This window comes from Tiliqua scincoides, chromosome 1, assembly GCF_035046505.1.
Source record: "Tiliqua scincoides isolate rTilSci1 chromosome 1, rTilSci1.hap2, whole genome shotgun sequence".
NCBI lineage: Eukaryota > Metazoa > Chordata > Lepidosauria > Squamata > Scincidae > Tiliqua > Tiliqua scincoides.
In genome coordinates, this window is record NC_089821.1 from 262,649,076 (window position 1) to 262,671,158 (window position 22,083).

The 22,083-nt window shown below is 44.6% G+C and overlaps 1 protein-coding gene across 4 annotated transcripts in view; it reads left to right on the top strand.

Moving 5' to 3' along the window:
- The first annotated feature begins 160 nt into the window (after positions 1 to 160).
- The window catches only part of EPAS1 (endothelial PAS domain protein 1), a 117,824-nt gene continuing 95,901 nt past the window's right edge, over positions 161 to 22,083 (top strand). For all 4 annotated transcript variants that reach the window (XR_010794338.1, XM_066624680.1, XM_066624665.1 and 1 more), the window contains exon 1: positions 161 to 637. Coding sequence is in view for 3 of the 4 variants with exons in the window: in XM_066624680.1 (XP_066480777.1) it covers positions 612 to 637 (26 nt within the window). In the remaining variant the exon portion in view is untranslated. The remainder of the gene's footprint in view (positions 638 to 22,083) is intronic.

The window sequence follows — 22,083 nt, forward strand, 5'->3', positions numbered from 1 at the left end:
TCCTGGGCTGGGCGAGAGGGGAGGAGAGGAAGGAGGCGGGCCGAGCGCCTGCCCGCCAGCCCATTGGCGGACGAGCCGTCGGCTGCTCCAGCTGGAGCCCGCGACTGCGGAGCCTGAGCCTGCCCCTTGGCCCGGGGCTTGACGTTTTAAAGGGAGCCCCGTGCGCGCCGCCCGCCTCATATCCCGGAGCCAAGAGAGGGAGCCAGGCGGGCAGGCGCTGCCACTTCTCTCCCCCTGGGCAGGCTGTACAATCCTCGGCAGTGTCCTGAGACTGTATGGTCAGCTCAGGGGTGGCTTGGCCGGCGCTGCAGCCTCGGGTGCCCTGACGAGCCGCGCGGGGAGGGAGCCAGCCACGAGTGGCCCGTGCGCGGGGAGGCACCAGGCAGGCAGGCAGCCCGCCCAACTTGCAGGAGCGCACCACAGCCCGGCCCCGCCCGCCCTGCACCTATCAGGAGGCCTCCAGGAACCTTCCAGCCACCCACCCACCCAAGCCAAGCCCCCCCGCCTGACTCGGGCTCTGGCTGCCTGCGCCAAGCGGGACGCCCAGGGAGTCCTCTCCTCGCCTTGCACTTGGGTTAACCAGCCATCGGGCAGCAGCGACCTCTTCCAGGATGACAGCTGAGAAGGAGAAGAAGAGGTGAGGAGAGGGGGCGAGCGGACTGGGGGGAGGGCAGGCTCGACGGGGCCACGCTGCGCTCTCTCACTTCCCCGTGGAACTGGGGCGCCCCCATCTCCACGCGGGCGCCCCTCTGACCCAGCAGCGCGAACCACCTGGCTTTCCATTGGTCCTGTCCAGGGGAGCCTGTTGCTGGACGGGGAGGTCCGGATCTCCAGAGCATCGTCTCATCAGGGCTGGCGTGGAGGAGAAGGAGCTCCTTCTTCACCATTGGGTTGCTTTCTTTTCAAGATTATTAAAGGGGGGGCTGTCTGAAAGCCCGGCAGCCCAATTCACATTTGCCTGGGACTAAGCCCCATTGACTCTAATGGGGTTTACTTCTGAGTAGGCATGGATAGGATTGGACTCTGCAAGGCTACAGTCCTATCCACGCTTTCCTGGGACTAAGCCCCATTGACTCTGATGGGGCTTACTTCTGAGTAGACATGCATAGGATTGGGCTCTGAGTCTGGCTGGAAAGAGGCGCTGCTCGCTTTGAATAGTGCAGGATTTGCTCATTCTCACGTACAGGGTTTTGGTTTGCTTGCTTGTTTGCTTTTTTTGGCCAGTTGGTGGGTAAGATCCCACCAACTTTAAAGTACTTTCAGTCCCGTCGATTCCTCGTTGGCTGAAATCAGCAGAGTCTTCACAGCACACAGTCCTATGCACGCCTACTCAGAAGTGAGTCCCATTGTATTCAGTGGAGCTCACTTCCAGGAAAGTGTGGATAGGATTGTAGCCTTAAAGAGTCAAATCCTATCCATGCAGCCTCGTCACTTACCTGGGAGTAAGCCCCATTGACTATAATGGGGCTTACATATGAGTAGACATGGCTAGGATTGGACTCTTGAAGTCCTTAGCTTTGGCTGGCTCGTACCCAGTAATTACAGACCCCGCACCACCACCTCAAATCCTCCTGAGTCACATCAACTTTACAGGACGAGAGTGATGCGCGCGTTTAAGTCCTCCGCTGCCATCGGTGAGAGAGACCACCCCCGGGCGCTGAATTGGAGCTGGATCCTGCAGCCTTGGGATGCTCTTGGCTTCTTCGTCCGGAGTTTGCGAGGGTTCTTCGTTCCCGGGTCTCTGGGTTCCTTCCCAGTTCTTGGACTACTAGTGTGATTGACGCTTGTATAGGATGCTCCTGGACTTGGACTGCGAAGCTGCTGGCTGTTGCTAGGGTCCCGATCCGGATTTGGGGGGGGCAATAATGTTCAAGGGCTGGGGTTTCTGCACTGCGGGGGGCAGCGGGCGCGTTTGTAGGGGGGAAGGTTTAACAGGGGAAGACTTGATTTCCAGGCTTATCCCAGAGACTTTGGAAAGAGAAGGCAGCAGGTTCAGACAGCCCCATTTCCTTGGCCGTTTGGCACCTAGAGGGTCTGAGAGGCACTGCTGTCACAGGAGCTCCGTGGACCAGAGCGGTCTGAATCCGGGATGCGTGGATGGATGGACCTTTGCAGGAGGGAAAGGAAGGATTGGAGGCAGGAGTTCAGGCGTCCTTTCTTGGCCTCCATTCACACCCGTTCACTCGCAGGCTGCCTGCCTGCCTCGACGGCGTTTCCCTCCGTGGCTTACTCTTGAGTAGTCCTCCCCTGGACTTCCGATGGGATTGGGTGCGAAAGCGGTTTGGGTCACTGGAGCCTCTTCTGTCTGGATGAGTGTGAAGAGCGCTGGCCTTGAAAGCATCCTTCTTGGAAACAAGGAGTGACTCCGGAGCGATGCGCGGGGTCCGCTTAGCGGGGTGCAATGTGGGGTGCATGCCGAGGGAGGAATCGGCTCGGTAGTGTGTGGATCCGCTATGGAATTGGTTCAGAAGTGACGGGGGGGGGGGGAAGAGAGGAAACGCGCTCAAATGGATTGCATCGGGAACAGGGACGTGCTGTGGGTGTGGGGGGGCGGCGGCAGGTGAGGCAGTGGCTTCCCACCGGAGTCCTTCGAAAAGCGCCGCTGTCGCTTGAGGTGCCCAGGCACCCACAACTCACGCTTTTCGAAGCACTCCGGTGGGGAGGCACTGCCTCACCTGCCTCCCCACCCTCCGCACGTCCCTGCTCCCGATGCAGTCCATTTGAGCGACTTCGGTGGGGAGGCACTGCCTCACCTGCCTCTCCACTCACCGCACGTCCCTGATCGGGAGAGATCGGACGTCTTCCAGGAGGCCAGAGAGTGAATTCGGAATCGAATTGAGCAACCCTTGCGCTCCCCTCCCGCCCTGCCATCATCTCCCACGTCCTTACTCATCTTACCTCCTCCCCACCCACCAACTGCTGAAGCCGATTGTGCAAAGGGGGAATTTAAACTGGTCAGCCACTTCAAAGCCTGAGTAGGTGAAGGTCAAGGAAATGGCTTCTCTCATCATCTCCAGTCAAGACCCTTCTCCCAAGTACTTGGTCTACTCTCCAGGCACTTCTCAGAATCATTAAGTGCAGATTCCTTAGCTGGCAAACGCTTTCCTAACCGGGACTTACTTCTGAGTATAGGTGCCTAGGATTGTGTGGTGAGTAGTTTGTCTAAGGCCCCATGAGTTCAGGGCTGAGTTTTTAACCCAACCCACCGCTCACGCTCTTCTGCACCAGCTCTTTAGAATAAGTTCTCCGTGATGGTGAATATGGAACCCAGGAGTGTTCTGGTTTTGTTTTGTTTTGTTAGTGGACACAAAACTGCAAAGATGTGATCTTGTGTAGCTGTCTGCCAGGTTCACCCACTCTTAGCCACATCTTGCTTCATTTACACTGAATTTGGAGATCTTACTAAAAAGAATTTCATCTTATATTGTGTGTGTGTGTGTGTGTGTGTGTGTGTGTGTGTGTGTACTACTTTTTCATTCTAATGAATAGAAATCTCAAGGCAGGATCCCATCAGAGGTAAGCACTTTGAAGTCCCATTGATTTCAATAGGAAACTGAAGCCTGTGTTTAATTGGATGTAAGTACCATTGAACTCCTACAAAAGTATTCCTAGAATTCAACCAGGTCTCTCACACTTAAACTAATGGGACTCTTCAGTGCTTAACTTGCCTGAATCATGCCTTTATTTTTTTTGATGTGCCATATTCATAAGGTGTCTTATTTTCTTGAATGGGAGATCCAATCCTGGGGATGGGATGAGTCGGAAACCTCATGAAGTGTTTCGCTCACAACCCACATGCAGTCACTGCTAGTCTCATTGAAGGCTTGCAGTGTAGTCAAAGATCTTCTTTTTCATTTCCTTTTCCCGTGCATTAATGCAGAACAGTTTGCAATAACGTTAAACATTTAATTATTATATAGTCAGCATTTTATCCTCCCCCTTTAAATCAAGGGTGAGCAAAAGGAATCTTGGGAACTACTAATAGATTTCTGTGTGTTTCATAGCAGATAAGCAAAAGTTTCTGACTTTCAGCAATTTAACAATGAAAAATAAAATTACCAGTTATAAAAAGGATTTTCTCCTTATCATAATCATTTATTTCTCAATTATAGCATTCTTCATATAGCATATGTGGGGTTTTTTTTTGACCAAGTTTTTGTGCCGTTCTAATGGCCAAGAATTGTGTATTCAAATCCCAGGTCTGTAGTAATGCAGATCTAGATTTGTCCTTCTAATCTTCCTATACTGAACACTATCTCCTGATCTTGTCTGATCTAGGAAGCTAAGCAGGGTCAGGCCTGGTTAGTACTTGGATGGGAGACCGCCTGGGAATACCGGGTGCTGTAGGCTTATACCATAGTCTTTCGAGACTGAAGGTTGCCAACCATTTCATTCAAGTCATGGGGTGCTGCTGCTAATAGGCTCCTTCTCCCCTGAGCTAAGGCTTTCATCTGGTTCCACCTCTCCAGGCCACTGCTTTGTCCCCTGGCTCTGGTTGGTGGACCCTTGGATTCCCCCAAGCCCAAAGCCTGCTCTCCCCTATTGTAAAGAATAGTTTAAGAGGGAGAGATGGATGGCAGGTGATTTGTAATGTATTGCGCAAGTGCTTCCTTCCTTGAACAACACTGCCAGATACCATTATACAGTGCTGTGTGTGTGTTTGACATGTAATTGGGAAGTCTGGCAAAATGCAGCATCAGTACTTTGTGTCAATAAGTTCCAAGTCTATGGTCAGATGAGGAGTGATGGATGGCTGAAATGTTTGCCATTGTTAGTGTATGCCGATTTGCAAATTCCAATTTGTGATGCCTGATTTGTGCCCATTCAGTTCTGAGGCATTTTGTAGGTAACATTTTAATCTTCATTCTTATTTGGTGGATGTATGCAGGACTTGGGGAGTCAGGTATGTGTCCAGCAATAACAGTGATAAATTGAATTAAGCTTATAAGAGTAGGAACTTGGAGATCTTGTAATATTGTCGCCAGTATGCTTTTTCCTTTGAAAACTGAGTCCAAGCAATATTAGTTGTGTCTCGGACCCACCCTGTGGGTCAGGGTGGGTGTTAGTTGCTGTTCTGTATAACCACAGTCCTTGGTTAAAATTTACATCGTAACTAGGGTTGCCATCACTTAGTAGCTAGGATGGGGCCTGGGACTGAAGGACAGGAGCAATGCTTCTTTAGTGTCCCTCAATCATTTGTCATCTTTTCCTTGACATGCTCTTGATATGCTCTGATCTGAGCATGTGACTTTTGGTTTGGATCCCAACTTGTGGGCAGCTTTGAGTTGCTGTCTTAACTGGTTTTAGCCTTGATGAGGGGATGGTGTTAAAAGGGTTTTTGACCAGCCTCAGTGTGCTGGTTGGTGGGCAATTGTAAGTACTGTACAGTTGAAACTCCCTTTCACGTAGCTGTTGGTCCCTGCTGAAAGGGCTGAAATCCGACTATGCCTAACATCTGTAACCTCCGTGGCAGGTGAAACATTTGTACAGCACAACCCTATACATTCGTATCTGAGAGTAAGTCTCATAAAAATCAGTCAGGCTTTACAGCTGAGTAGGCACACATAGAACTGTGTCAGGTCAAAATCAGTGTTGGTGGTAGGTTGTTGGAAGATGATGGGGCAGAGCCCTGAACTGGGCTCCCTGTGGCACTATCCCCCAATCTTCTGATGGCACATGAGTGCTACTACTGGTACTAAGTGTTCAGGGTCAGCCTGACCAAGTGTGATCAGTGTGAGACCTTGGCAGTCTTGGCTGCCCCTCCTCTATCTTTATTATGAGGAAGATAACAATACTTTTCCACACAACAAGTTTCTGTTGGTATTATTAAGAGAATTTATTTTAAAAAACACGTTGAGTGCTTGAGGAAAAGTTTGGTATAGGTGCATCAGTCTGCACAGTAAACAAATTGATATCAATGGGTAACTTCCATAGACTTGGATATTTTTGATCAGTGTTAAAGTCTGTTGATTATTAAATTGTAAATAAGCTTGCATATTGCCAAGCATTTCTTTGAGGATACTGAAGGAAACATAAAGTAATTCTTAATGTGTAAATTGTGACCCAAGGGGTAAGTCTTTAGCTGATCTCCTGGCAAATCCACTGAAATGTGAATGTTATGTCTATAATGAGCTTTGAATTCCTGTAATGGAGAGGTAACTCAGGGGGAACATATGACTCTCAGTTAAACATGCTCCAGATTGTGGGACTGCCACAACTTCTTTGGCTGCATGTAATAATGGAGTATTTTTGAAAAAAGAAATCCAGGGAACAGACCACCAAAATTAAGCACTTTGGAATTTTGTTTACTGAAATCAACAGAACCTGCTTTATTCAGTTTATTTTGTTTTTCTTCAGGTGAACACAGGACACTAAAACATTACAAACCAGAGGTACAAAATTTAAAAGAAATAGAGCAAGATATCAAAAACAATTTCATCAGCAGCTATTCAAACCAGCGTTTAAAATCTTTCATTAGTCATTAAAAGCCAGGCAGAATAAAGACTCTCCAATGCTAATTTAAAAAACAGCTAGTGTAAGGACCTGACATATGTCCCCAGGAGGAAATGTCAGAACAACAGAAACAATTCTTTAAGAATCAGTGGGATTGATATTTATGTTAAGTATGAAAACAACTTGCAGTGCCATCTTGTATATGTCTACTCAGCTGTAAGTGTGTCTGGGATTGTAGCTTCAGTTCACTTATCAGAGGTCCAGATATATTTGGATTACCTTGATAGCCAACTCAAAAGTTATTATTGCCAAGAGCTGTCCTATTTTGTGTGCTTTGACATCTGACTGTTCTTTACATACTGAGAGCCCAATCCTATCCAACTTCCCAGTGCCAGTGTAGCCACAATGCAGCCCCGAGGTAAGGGAACAAATGTTTCCTTATTTTCAGGAGATCTTTGTGACTGCCTCCCCACCACAGGATTCCTCATACACCCCATTGGCATGGCTGTACCAGCACTGGAAAATTTGATAGGATTGGGCCCTGAATTGGTTGACATTCTAGGCATATGGGGTTATAACTGACACTTAAAGGGGATCATGTAAAAATGTATGTAAAAATTCCCTCCCTGAACTGTGCCGCCTCATTTATTCTTCTACAGTGAAATGGTTGATTACACAGGCCTACAAAATTGAGGGTCAGAAGAGCTTTTCCCAAACTTTATGGTGGTTTGATATGAATTTGGGGTGCTGATTCCCAAAATGGCATCCGTTTTGCCCTATCATGTCTAGTTTTGGAGATACAGTATAGTCTCATTAGTGAATGGTTCAAGCAGCTTCCTCATGAGAAAGCCATGAGGAAGCTGCTTGAACCATTCACTAATGAGGCTATACTGTATTTCCAAAACTAGATGTGATAGGGAAAAGCGGATGCCATTTTGGGAATCAGCACCCCAAATATACCCAGGAATCGGTGTAACGTTTAAGAAAGCAAAATGTGTGTTGGCCTTTGTGATGAATGAGGATCTACAAGACCCAAACATAGTGATTAGGTTATTAAATAAATTTTCACTATGCTGATACAGTTGATAAGGCGGTGCTAACCATTCAGTGGTTTTGGGGAGGGATTTAGGTGCATTTTGTTGTTGATGAAAGGTGCGTGAATAAGGAATAGCAGTTCTGTGAAACACCATACAAATTAAGAGTGGAAATCACTATGCACTTTTCTCGCTATAACAATGGAGATCATAGTTGCACCCCTGTATTATAAACAATAATCCTCAGTACAATTAGATATTTTTCCATTAAATTGGAGCCAAACTGCTTTTGTTTAAACTCTCTGTGGCCCCGGTATCAGTTTAGCGATTTTGATTTTGTTTTTTTTTAAGTGCAGGAGGGTTGCCATTTAAGAACTTACACACAGAATAAAATGTAGTCTCTGTGGTGTTGAATTTGCCAGATCAAGATTTCAAAAATTAAAGGGAAATTTGTACATAAAAGGAGGACTTCAGAGTTTTCCAAGCACAGTGAGGCTGTCGTATCTGTTCTGTGGTCTGTTAGGACACCAGAGTGTTCCTGAATAAAGGATGTTTTTTGTGGCACTGTAGATTGAAGGGTATTCTCTTGCCCTGTAGGTTATCTAGCAAGGAAAGACAAATAAAACGTCACAGTAAATACTGAGAGTATGGGTAATTTTGTAATTTCTGTCTGTCCTCTTGGTCCAAACTAAATTAACCAGATATCCAGGTCTCATTGGGACAGATTTCCTGTTTTCTTTTTAAATGCTCTGTTCAGTGTTCCAAGATTGTTTTAGCTGAATCCTTGAAAGGTCTTGGTTTTTCACTTAGGCAGTCTCAATGTGCTCTTAGAACCTGTAATGAAAATGCTTTGTTATTATGTTGTTGAAGGTGTTTATAAGGTCAAGTAGATCTTATTGTTTTGTCTATTGAGAGCAAGCATATAATGTGAGTTATTAAACTGTCAGCATTGGCTGGAGAAAAAAGAAGACAATTCAATAACTTTCCACATTATCAGTGCTATTCTTTGGGGTCTTGCTCTTTTTTCCCAGCTGAATATTGATGACAGCTTTTCCCATGTTTTGTGAAACATTAATTTGGAACATTAATTAATAATCCCCTGGGGGCTGGGGATAAGAATAGGCTCTCAGTTTGGCTGTACTTGTCGTAAGAGGCGACTAAACAGCCACCGGGTAGATGGGACTCGTTAGCCTGGGAAGGCAGCTCATCTGAGAGAAGGAAAACTCTGATCCCAAACCTCCACTGCCTTGTGGCTACATCCAGTTATGGAAAAGGCTTCAGGAGTCAACCTCGAGGCAAAATCCGGAGCCGGAGTCCCTGAGGCAGTTCATGGCTGAACACAGTCACGTTCTGGCAACTCCTGCGACGCCGCTGGAACCAACCGTATTGGCCTCTGCCTTTCCATTGGACCATTTCAGCGACGTGGAGAGGGGGGATTTGCTGCATGGTTAACAGCCTATCCTCCATACCTACTTTACCCAGGCTTCGCGCACTGGAGAGGACACTGTTCCAGAACCACCATTCAGAGCGTGACACCATAGTCTTCTGAGACTGAAGGATGCCAACAACAATTTGGAACACAAACAAGTGGGAGTAATAATCGTGCATTAGTAAAGTCCTTTGGCACAGAGTCAGTGGCAACCATCACTTCTTTAGGTGATCCTGAAACGAAGCTGCTCTTTAATTTTTTGAATGATAGAGCCATAAACTGTTCAGATCCTAGCCTTGTAGGTTCCTGGGTGAAGTGGTGGTGGAAACAGAGATGATGAATGTATATGGCATTTTAGGAAGCAATGTAAACAAGAGCTATCTCTGTCAATTTACAGTCCAAATGCTGGCAAAAGGACAGACTCAAAAAGGATGAAGGCAGAGGCAAGGGGAAAATGGCATAAAAATGCAAGCACATATACTTAGGCTTGTATGATGGGTCCTCACAAACCAGTGGTTTTGAAGGAGGAATTTGAAGGCAGGGAGACCCTGGCAGCTGAACAAGTTTGCTGCTCAGTCCTAGAGGGGAATCTGTATACCTTTTGAACAGTGAAATGAGCATATTTCCAAAGCACAGAGGTTTCTGTTTACTATGTATTTAGATGCACCCTGCAAGTGCTAATCTCAAAGGCTATTCTTTCCCCTTCATTTCTTTTTAAATCACCATTATGTGATAGCTTTTCTTCTTAGTATTATTATTATTATTAACTTTATTTTTACTCTGCCTTTCTCGCCGGAGGGACCCAAGGTGGCTTACAACAAGGTTTAAACAAATTAAAAAACGTAATTTAATAACAGATAAAAGCATATTAACAACATCATAAAAACAGTAGTCAGATAAAAAAAGTAGTCAGGTACAAAGAGCATAGATCAGCAAATCAGCTGATTTGCAAATCAGCATAGCAATTCAGCATGCTATGCAAAGCAGCATAGAGCAGCAAATCATTAAAAAATCAGGCCTGTAACCAGGTATTTAAAAAGATATGCAGGGGATGCAAAAAACCAGATGCAAGGGAGGGCACCAGGGTGAGGTCTCTTGTTATCTGGTGTGCTCCCTGGGGCATTTGGTAGGCCGCTGTGAGATACAGGAAGCTGGACTAGATGGGCCTATGGCCTGATCCAGTGGGGCTGTTCTTATATTAAAAGATGTTTAAAAAGGCCAGGAACTCAGAAGGCTTGCCTAAACAGAAGGGTCTTCAGGTCTCACTGAAAAGTTTCAAGAGAGGGAGCAGTTCTTAAGTCAACGGGAAGGGAATTCCATAGCATTGGTGCCACTACTGAGAAGGCCCTATTTCTTGCTGCCGCCCCACGTACCTCCCTAGGCAGCGGCACTTGTAGAAAGGCCTTCTCTAATGACCTAAGAGGATGAGCCGGATTGTACGGGAGTAGGCGATCTCTAAGATACCCTGGCCTAGAGTAGTATAGGGCTTTGAAGGTCAAAACCAGCACCTTGAATTGGACCCGGAAATGAATGGGCAGCCAATGCAGCCGCTGGAGAAGTGGACCGACAATTAGGCCACCTACCTCCAGTAACTACACGGGCCATCACATTCTGCACTAGTTGCAGTTTCTGAACCATCTTCAAGGGCAGCCCCACATAGAGCGCGTTACAATAATCTAACCTCGATGTCACTCTGGCATGGATCACCGTGGCCAGGTCTGCGCGATCCAATTACAGCCGCAGCTGGCGCACCAGCCAAAGCTGAGCAAAGGGCCCCTTAGCCACAGCTGCCACCTGGGAATCCAGGTGGACCCCCAAGCTGCAGACCTGCTCCTTCAGGGGGAGTGCAACCCCATTCAGCGCAAGCCGATAGTCCAGTACCTGCTTTAAGGATTTCCGAACCAGGAGAGCCTCTGTCTTATCCGGATTTAATTTCAACTTGTTAGCCCCCATCCAGATCCTCACTGCCTCCAGACAGTGCTCCAGGCCCTCAACCACCACCCTGGAGTCTGGAGTAATAATTAAGCAACTGCATTTTGAGATTGCATCTGATGCAGGGGGCTTATTTGCTAGCCCCTGGCCTTTTTCACCATGGGCCCAGCCCCTGGTGTGGTTTGCATTTCCATTGGCCTTGTTGGCCACTTCTCAGAGCACACTGTGTCTCTGCCAGCCCACACTTCTACTGGTGTGTATTTCTTGCCATAATATTGCCTATGCTGCGGAATAATACATGCTGCTGTGTACCAGGCCGGTGACATCACTATGTCATTCAAAGTGCATCACTACGTCATTCAAAGAGCATCTAGCGCCATCACTATGTCATTCAAAGAGCATCTAGCTGCGAATGTGGATGAATTACGTCAAACCTATAACAGAGGTACCCTGAAAGTCTATGTACATATTTAGGTTTCTTCATCATCAGAGTTTAACAACCTGTAAAAAGGAAGAGGAAAATCTCTTCCAGGGAAGTGACAAGAGTTATGTATGTTCTATAGAGCACACCAATTTCACTGTTTCTTTCAACACATTGTGGACCTGTGCCAGTTCAGTCACTGATCCGCATCTGCAATGATCCATGCAGGTGGATCAGACCTGAGAAGGGAATTGGGATTGAGTGTGCCAAACCCTTCCCCCTCCCAGGTCTGATCTGCCCTCTTCCTCCCCATCAACAGCCCATTCTGCCCACCCCTCCCCATTTCACCTGCCCGGTTCATTCCCCTCCATGTCTCCTTCCAACCCCTGTGTGGGCTTATTTGCTCTGGCAGGCCTCCTAATGTCCACCGGCGCTTGCAAGAAGAGTTCTGGCCTTCCTGCCAGCATGCAGTGCCACAAAGTGCTTTATGGTGCTTTTGCGGCAGCCAGCATGATGGTGCACAGACTGTAGAACTCCCTCCCAAGGGCAGCCAACTTGGCTTGCTCATTAATATTGAGGATGCAGGTTAAAATGATACTGTGTCAAAAGCCTTTGGGCTATTGGAATGGCTTGTTTGAAGCGGGTTCTATTTTATTTATTTTTTTGCTGTGGTTAGTATTGCTGGTTTTATTGTCTGCTTATTGCTTACTGTTTGCTGTTTTAATTGTATATTGTTGTGAACCACCCTGTACCATTAGCCACCTCGTCCTGGGAAATGTTTTTTGAATAAAGAGTTGGCAATAGGTGTGCTATGCACTGTGCTTGTGTGTTCCCTTGACACAATTGTTGATGTTGCAGTCATTGGTGAACAAGCCCCTAGTCAATCTCAGATGTGCACAATTTGTGTGAAAAGACTTCACATGATCTACACAGTTTGTTTAAATCAGGAATGTGACTAGAATCCTCCCAAGGCCATGTGTTCCTTCCTTCCCCTTCCTCTTGCATCCAACACAGAGCTTCAGTATCAGCATCCTGGTTTGTTTAACTTGTACAGAGCCAGGAACTGTGGTTTAACTCTGGTTCACATGCCAGGTATGTGGAACAAATGATGTTTTGCTTGGTTGTTGGAACTGTCACAATATGTGAGTTAGGTGACATTGGACTCGGGTCACAACCAGGACTGTTTCTTTGTACAGAAAAAGGAATGTGTGAATAGGAACTTAAAACATTGTATCCTTTTACCTGTTAGTACAGTACTTTGAATGCTGAAGTCCAACATGCATTTTAAAATGATCTTTCTCCTTTTGAGTGTTCAGAAATTCACTTGTATTGTTTAAATGAGAGGCTTGGATTCCAGAGCATTTTTGTTTGTCATAAATTGAGTAACTGAGCTGACAGATGAATCACTTGGGTGTGGTTTCAGGTATTCCAGAGCTGGCAGGCTGAAGCTGTTTGTAGTAACACAACATGCCAAAGTCATTTTGAAGTTCCTTTGGAGCCATTAGACTTTAATTTTGGCTACCAGAGCCATCCATTATTTTATTGATTGAAAATATATTTTTGGCTTCTTGTGGCAGCACTCACAAGGCTAATGTGAAAACAGGGTGTGTAAGTATCTGCAAAAATCACTTGTGTGCTGGCAGTGAAAACTGGCCAGTTGTGAATACGAAATATCACAGCAATTTTGTGCAGAGCTCCAAGAGCCTTTGGATGGGATTGGTAATCTTACGCATCAACTGAGTTGAATGTTATTTCTACCTTGGTTTTAATATATCCCCACTTTCTCTGCTTTATGCACCCATGTTCTTCAGCATGGTGTTGAGATGGGAACAAATGGGCAAGCTGGTAAAAGTCCTTAAATGCATAGAATTAGTACTGGCATGACACAAAATGCTGCTGAAGAATATTTCCAGCCAGCTAATGGGAAAAGCCAGTTGTGAGAGCTGGTGTGAATGCAGTGTTGACCATGGGCAAGAAGACCCTCCTACTGCTGAGTCATGATGCTCTTTGTCCCACTCATTTATCTTTCAACCTGGCCTACCTCACATGATTGCGGTGAGGATCAAAAGCAATCGCTCCACATGCCCTGCAACATGATGGCTGCAGGGATACATTCCATTTCCAAATGAACTGAGAAGTTGGAAGGTGGCTTTCAGAAATGAGAGCCAAACTGAAGGGGGACACTTTATCTGGACCTCAGGTTCCAGGCTCCTTGTCAGAATTGCAAGTTCATGAGGAAGACAATGGAGGCTAAATTATAGATCAAGCTGATTTTTTTCCCTTGTTTCTCTTTGAGGGATCCAGATTATGTAATGTGAGAGATGCTGGTTCTTTAGTAGTTTCTATAAATGTAATTGTGTCACAGCTGAGCAAGATGGTCTGTATTTGATTTCACCTCTGATTAAGTTAGCCATGCGTAATGGCAGCAATACATGGCACATGTTAACTGCATTTTTAATTTTTAAAAACATGCTGCTTATTTTTGCCTTCATTTTGCATGGAAAATCAAAAGCCAGTCTTGAAAGATTGCACCTCTGGATAACCTTATCAGTAACTCTTCTAGCCATACATATTAACAATTAGATTACCTGCCGTGAAAACAAGCCCTTGATGTTATCATTCCCATTAGTTTTCACTGTACCTTGGTGTTCTTGGAGGTGCATTGAAAATTCAGTGGTTTTTATTTATGCTAGATTTAAAAGGTAAAGCCACTTCATTCACTATCAACTCAAAATGAAGCTTTCTTTCATCTTGCCAGTATTTTTCCTCCCTACAATATTTCTACGAAGTTTTCAGTAGCTCGTAATTTGCACACAGTTATTACTTTCATGCACTTCTACTGATATGAAAAAACCAAGTAAATGTGATGAATGTGCTAGATTTTAAAAAGCAATAAAAAGGGGCGATAGGGTGACCAAAATGAAGAACTCAAAAAACATATGCCCCAAAAAACAAAATAAGTCTCCATTTCCTCCCCCTGGCCCAAAAGATTGAAAACTCAAACAGAGCATGATGGAAATTGTAGTTCACTATGTATTTATGTGTACAATTTGATTTATATATGACAAAGATCAAATTACAAAACTTGCTATATAAAATGCACTGTGTTCACTTATATACTACATAAGTATAAAGTTTTATATATAAATTTACATATAATTTCTATATTTAGATATATTAATCTGAGCTTTGAAAAAGTATTTATAAATCTTAAATGACAGTGGTTATCTTTTGACTCTTGTGCCATCCTGACTAGTATTGTCTCCATTAGGAGAAATGGAAGTTCCCTCCATGAATGTTTTACTCCCACAAGAAGTCCTGGACCCCTTTCACATGTGGAATGCTTCTTCTGCTCACGAAGAAGCTTTTGTCTGAAGTTAGAATGCTGCTCATTGTCCAAAGAACAGCCCATAGATGGGTCACACAGTGGTTTGAAACCTAAGAAAGGTAGTCACGACTGAGGGTCCAATCCTATACAGTGTGTGCTGGCTCACCGCCAGCATACACTGTTGCAAATGTGCCATAAGGCATGTTTGCAGGCCCTAGCGCTGGTGCTCTGCCAGTGCTAGGTTAGTGGTGGGCACCCATCTTTGTCCTACTTGCCTCCACTGCTCCTCCTGCTTCTCCTTCTACTCCCTGGTTTGGAAAAGGAAGAGGAAGACAGGAAAAGGAAGTGTGGAGGGGAGGAGAACATTGAGCTAGAACATTGGAGGGGCAGAGGCTGGTACATTATTGGATGGGGGGGGCAACACTTGACATGCCACCTCAGGTGTTGGGAGGTCTTGTGCCTGCCTTGATATCAGTAGTTAATGACTAAAATTCTTGGACTATAACCCAATACCACTTCTCAAAATCCCAGTGGCAAATCATTCTGTTGTCCGGTAAAGAATTTTCTTTGTCACCGGATACCTCTTGGTAGGAGAAATACACCGCATAGAATCTATTTTGCACTGCAGTGCTACTGCAACCTTGGGTAGTAGTCACCAGGTTGTACGAGAAGACATTTCTCTTCCAAAATGCTTAACTTGTGGTGGAGTGTATTGAGCAGGGATGGGCAAGTCCAGCATGGCTTGACTCAAGTTGAGCCATGCATCTCCACCCCGCAACTCAACTAGAAAATGGGTCATAACGGGGGCACTGTCCGAGCCGCAACTCACAACTTTTAGCAACTCGAAAAGACTTGAGTAATGAGTCTTTTCGATACATGTGTCAGGCGCGGGGAAAAAATTGGAACTGCTGCTGGGGGGTGTGATGGAGTTCTCTTTAATCAGTCCCCTGGTGCCCCATCCCATCTGTAAATAAGGCAGGAGTGGGTGGGACAGTCTGCGTTAGAGCAGGGGCAGAAGTGGCAAGAGGGAGGAGGGTCACGCACAGCAGTTACAAAGCTTATCAGGCTGCCCCAATCCTTTGCAGCTCTTCTTAGAAGTCGTCCCACTGCAGCCAGTCATTCAATGGGGCTTCCTCCCCTCCCCCCAAGTAACAGTGGAGCTCAAAGCAGCCATGTGATTGGAAAGCATGATTGCTACAAACTTCCCTATCCCCACTTCCCTGCCTCCTTTTTCCCCCTCAGCTTCTCCAGCCAATCCTAAGGCAAGAACCCCCTTGGGCTCCTACTATTGCCTTCCCTCATCCAAAGAAACAAATCAGATCTCCCATTCTTTATCTAGTGACCATCAGTTCCTTTGTATCAGAGAGGAGCAAGAGAGCCCATTCCTGCCTGCCCACCTCTGCACTCGGATGCAAATAAAAACATTAACCCTTCCCTGCCTCCTGGCTGGAACTTCCCTGCTGCTCACCTGGTCTGAATGATGGCCCCACGAGGCTTCTCATGCCACAAAAACAGTAAGCAAGCACACCCAGGCAGACTTGAGTCTGTGTGCGTGGGGACGAGTGCCAAGACAAGGGGCCCTTGACTCAAATGTTTTGCCGAGACTTCCACACACGTGACTCCAGTGTAAATGAGTCAGCAGAAAATGCTGATTTTTATGACTTAGACTTGAGTCACCTGGGTCTTTGAGTCACTTGAACCTTGAATCGAGTTCTCATTCCTAGTATCAAGTTTGGTTTTACTTTGTTTTTAAAATCTCCCAATACTTCACGTTGAATTGTGACTTTTTTAATGCTGCGGTTTATAAGATTATTTCAGTTTGCTTTAGTTTTCACGTTTTTCACTGACAGTTGCCTTTTTAATGACTGCTTTGTATACATTCTGTGGTTGTAGTATATAAATATGCTGCCTTGGATGTTTTTAAGTTGAACAATAACTAGGAACATAACATTTGAAAATAGTCTTATTCAAATGTTTACCTTCCTATGTAGCAAGTCTGCGAATCAGCCCTGAATTAGAAATCTGATCACTTTGGGAGGAAATAGTCATGGTTCTATACAGTTGTGTTTTGCTTATGGCTGCCTTGATTGTGCATGCCCTCAATTCATTTGAGTTACCTGTGCATGCACATCATTGCTATGTCCCCCAACACTGAAATAAATGGGAGAGCTTGTTCATACAGGAGCTTATATGCACACTGGAGTACTTTGGGATATACAAATCCAGGGTTCCTTTTATCAAACTCCTGGCTGTCATTCCTTCTGAGTTCTGCTTTCTGACTTACTTTTAGACCTCATGGATTGAAAGGATATCTTGAAAGAAAATTGGAAATCATTTCTAACGCAAACCAGTTGAATGTCCTTGGGTGTTGTGTGTTGTCTGTGGATTGTGTATCTTGTGGAGCACACTGGAGTTAAGATTTTGCATTCTTCTGTGTAAATTTATAGACTCTAGAGATGAGAAAGATCTGGTCTAGTCTTCTGTACTGAAGCACTCCTACAGCGCAATCCTATGCATGTCTACTCAGAAGAAAGTCTTATTGAATTCAATGGGGCTTACTCCCAGGAAAGTACTTATAGCAATTTAGCTCTAGTGAATTAATTCAGATCGCCATGTCAGAGGCTGAGAGCAGGAGTTGAAGCACTATATGTCCCCAGCTCCCAGTTGTCCCTCCTTTGATCAAGTTCTGATCAGTACATTGTTTTTACCGCTACCTGACTTAATGGGATGTTGCTCCTCTGCCAGCTGACTAAAAAAAGCTGAAGCAATGGAAGTGTTGGCAGAGAAAGTTCTAAGCAATTAGATGCTGAGACTTGCCTCTGGATTTTAGATGTTTAAGCAATGTACTCTTTTGGAATCAACATCGTTGAATGACTCAGTGTATTGTGAATTTTAGTGACACTTTTTCTGCTGCAAACTGGAGTGCATGTGAGGGATTGCAAAAAGCAAAGCACTGAATTAATTCCTTTGGGAAACCTCAAACTCTTGAGCTGTAGAACTTTCAAGTGGAAAATTGGAGAAAGACCTTCATATGAAGATCCAGTTAAGCTTGTCATTCTTTATTTCTTGAAAGTGATATAACACTGGTGGTCTAGGAATATGGGTTTCATGAGAATTTCAGCATGAAAGGAACAGTGTGATAGGCAGAACTATGGGATTAGATATCCAATCATAAACAGCCTTCTTTGAAGAAAGATTAACAATGGATGAACAACGGATGTGTTGGAATGTTTGTTCCAGAAGAATTCCATTTATGACAGCTAGGTGTCCCTGAACATGAAATATAGAAAAACCTTTTTCCTTTTTACTCAAGATATTGTGGATATTTTGCACCAACCCGCACAGTCTCCAGTTGTGGCCACATTATATCTGGGGTTTGTGCGTGTATGTGGTGCTAAACTTTATAAAATCATGAGAACTAATAGAAATGGCTGTTTGAGTGATGCTGCTGGGAAACCAGATGTATAATAATAATAATAATAATAATAATAATAATAATACAGGTATTTATATACCGCCTTTCTTGGTTGTCAGATTCCTCCTCAGACTTTATTCAAGGCAGTTTACAAAGGCAGGCTGTTCTAAATCCCTGTAGGGATTTTTACAATTGAAAAGTTATATCTTTCAAGAACCACAGCATTTCAGATGGATCTTTCTGATCTGGTATCACATTCTGGCCTCCAGTTTCCTCCCACGCAAGCTGACAAGCAGCTCCTTTATCTCTCTCATGGAGGGCAGCCAAGACGCTTCTTCGCTCACACCGACGAGCAGGTGGAATAATTCAGCTTGGCTTGTCACCTGCTTCAAGGTCTCACCATTCACAGTGCTGGTGGCCTCAAACTGGCGACCTGCAGATGTTATCTTCAGGCAAATGGAGGCTCTACCCTCTAGACCAGACCTCCTACCATATGTTTAGGCTGATCATATGCCTAAGGAGTAGGCATCTGTTGTATGAGGCATAGTCCCAAAGTATCTGTGCTCTGTTCCTAATCTGGTTTCTTTGCCTTGGCTTCTGTTTGTTTATATCTTTAGAATTCTATACTGCCTTCCCCAAGTTAAACGACAGTTTGATAAGTTGTTTTGAGTAGGCCTCACTCTGGCATACCTGGATTGCCTAATGTAACCTCAATTCCCCATTTGAGCTTCTTATTACCCATAATTAGTAATGGTAATGATTTATAATTACTGGGAAGGTGTGGTTCAAAAAGGAGGCCTGTGCTATCTCTCAATCTAAAATGTTACTTTTTTTTGCCGTGTTAACCCCTATTGTGTCTCTCGATGTAAGCTGCACCCATTGAGCAACATGTAATTTTCAAATGATGTTTACGTCAGTTCTGAATGGGAGCTGAATGATATAACATCATGTAAAGATCAGAAACAATTGGCTAGGTAAGCAGCAAGAGATTAAAGCGCAATGAATATGTCTTGGATATGATGGCTGTATTATTGTGGTAAATCCTGGGCATAGATGCTGTGATGGGTCAGTAGAATACGGCATATAAAGCAGAGTCAAATTTACCAACAGAAGTTTGTTCAGTGATTTTATTTTTTTTACTTTTTGCTGACTTATAGCCCAATCCAATCCAATTTTCCAGTGCCAGTGCAGCCATGCCAATGGGGCATGCACTACATCCTGTGCTGGCGAGGCAGTCCCAGAGGCCTCCCCAGGTATGGGAACATTTACCAATTACCCAATTACCCAAATAATTATCAAATTACCAAATACCCCAAAATTACCTTGGGTTTACATTGTGGTTACACCGGTGCTGGAAAATTGGATAGGATTGGACCCCCAATCACATAGTAGTTTCCAATGCACTTTGGCACAGAGGCTGTAAAAAATCACCTGTCCTAATTTAATGCAATTTTTCTCAAAAGGAACACTGAATATTAAATTTTTTTCAAGGTAGCTTAAATAAGCCAGCCGAAATAAAAGAAACACCAGTATGTAATCTGTGATGGCACCTGCCATAGATGTCTTTAAAAGGGACAGATTTATAGAGGAAAGTCCATCACAAGTTCTAAGCCTTGATACACCCTTAGGGTTTTAGATGTAGCCTATCTCTGAATGCCAGGTGCAAGGGAGTGGTACCAGTAAATGGGCAGCATATTGTCTTGAGTGCTCTCTGAGGCTTCTTGTGGGCCACTGTGAGAAACAAAGCTGGACTATGTGGACCCTAGGCTCCTGCCTGCACCTCCTGCAGTCTGCTGCAGCCCTGCATACTTCAAAGTAAGTGGAAAGCACCCCCCTTAGTGATGTGATCCTGGGGATTGTGTCACTGCCTCCTTCCCCTGCCCCTTAAAGGGATGGGGGAAGCGTTACACAAACTGGTGGGTTGTGATCTATACTATGTATACTACTGATATAGTATCAGGCATGACCACTGTTTGTGCAGGCTTGAAGAAAGGGGAGGTCAGGGGGGCAAAATACCTGGGGCTGGGGCTTCCAGGGGACTGGCCCATGACAAAACAAATTATAAAGTGCAGAACAAATTTATTACAAAATAAAATTAAAATGTTGATATCTCCATCTCAGCCTTGCTCATGCCAAGTTAAAACTATTGATTAAAAGCTTGTTTTTAAAATGCAGTAACATCTTGTTTGTAGGAAAATTAGGAAGGGGAGCTCAATCTGGCATCTTGCCCCTGCCCAATGCCACCTCTCAGCAGCCCTGTGTTCGTGTAGGCTTTGGGTATAGCGGAGATTCTTATTCTTTTACTGTATTAGAACAATGGAAGAAAACTTTAGGTTAGTGAGTGAATTTAATAATTTGGTTCACTCAAACTGGGTTGAAATGTTTGTGCATCAAACTCATTGGGAATGTTTACACCTATGGCAAGATGGGTCCACTGCATTCTGAAGATTTCACAAATATGGGTTGAACCATCATCAGCGAATAATTTATGAGACTCATTCAACAACTGTCAGCTTTGGTTGACTGAAATTCTACCTTGGACAGCAGGGAATGGGGCAGAAAGAAGTCATGTGAACTTCCCCAAAGCTATCTCTTTTTATAGTCAATGGCATGACGATAACTAAGGCAGAAGATTTGTACAGTCCTGCCTTGAGTCTTACTTTCTTCAAGATTCTTTATGATGATGAAAGTTACCAGGGTTTGTAAAAATGGACCATCTTGAAGGAGAGCACAATAGGAATGCCTTTGTTCTTTGCTTCAGCATAGATCAAAGAAAAGCTTCATTTATACAACGGGTTTTCATTTTTTAAATAGCACATAGGAGACAGGTGATAATTTAAGCCTGTAGCACACAACCGTTCCTATAAGTTCATGTTTATGTTGAAAGAAGGGCTATTTTTAAAAAAAACAAAACCCTTCAAATATAACTTAATGCAGGGGTCTCCAAACCCGTCCAACTCCAAATCCAGACTGGGGGCCAGATGTGCCCAGCAGTGAGCCTCTGTCCAGCCCGCGGCCAACCTCTGGTCCCCTGAGAGCCTCTGGTTCACTCAATTGAACACAACCAGAGCTGTGCACCACTCACATCTGGAGAGTGTTCTGAGGCCTTTCAGCATCCCCAGCTCTTAGAACACCTTCCAAAGGCCTAAAAACATCACTTCCGGATTTTCCAAAAAAACCCAGAAGTAACATTTTCTTAATTCTGAAGGCTTTAGAAGGCTTTCTGAAGGCTTTTCCTCAGAACATGCTCCAGGTGTTTCCTATGATGTGCTGGTTCTGAGGTATTCACTCCTGTACATTTAAGTAAGCCGCTTGTGGGTTGGGGAATGGGAGTCCACTTGTGTGTGTGCTTTATTTCTGCAATGTGTGTTGGCGCTTGGTGAAATCCTGTAAATCTGAGCCCATTCATCTAAGTTCCATCTCTAATGTAAACTTTATATTTAATTTTTTTTCCCTGGCCCTCGATACCGTGCCAGATATTTGATGTGCCCTCTGGCTGAAATGTTTGGAGACCCCTGATTTAATGTACAAATCATTTAGTTGGTGGGTGTACAAGTGCATAATGTAATGTCCCCGAAAGCACATGGGCATTGCATGTTTGACAGTGTCTCCACATTGCAAGTGTCATGCATGTTGAAAGCTGTCATGGTGGTGATGGGGAATCATTTATTCTACCTTTCTCCTTGATGTGGAGTTTCCATATCCAGGGAGCTTTTAATATGGAGGCACTATCAGACAGGTGATTCGTTCTGTGTAACTTTATAGACTTTATTTTTGTCTTCTTAAGGCCTGCTGAGATAATGTACCTGAGATCTGTGGGCGGAAAAAATGTCAACTCATTCTCAGTGTTGTTTTTTTTTCTGAATGCAAGAACATAAGAGCCCTGGCAGATCAAACCAAAGGCCTATCTGGTTCCACAGCCTCTTTTATACAGTAGCAACCAGATGCTTCCTGGAAGCCCGCAAGCAGGTCATGAAGGCAGCAGTAGTTGTGTCTTCTATTGCTTCCCTTGCAGCAGCTGTGGTACTCAGTGACCTGTTGCCTCTGAACTTGCAACTTCTGTTTAGCTAA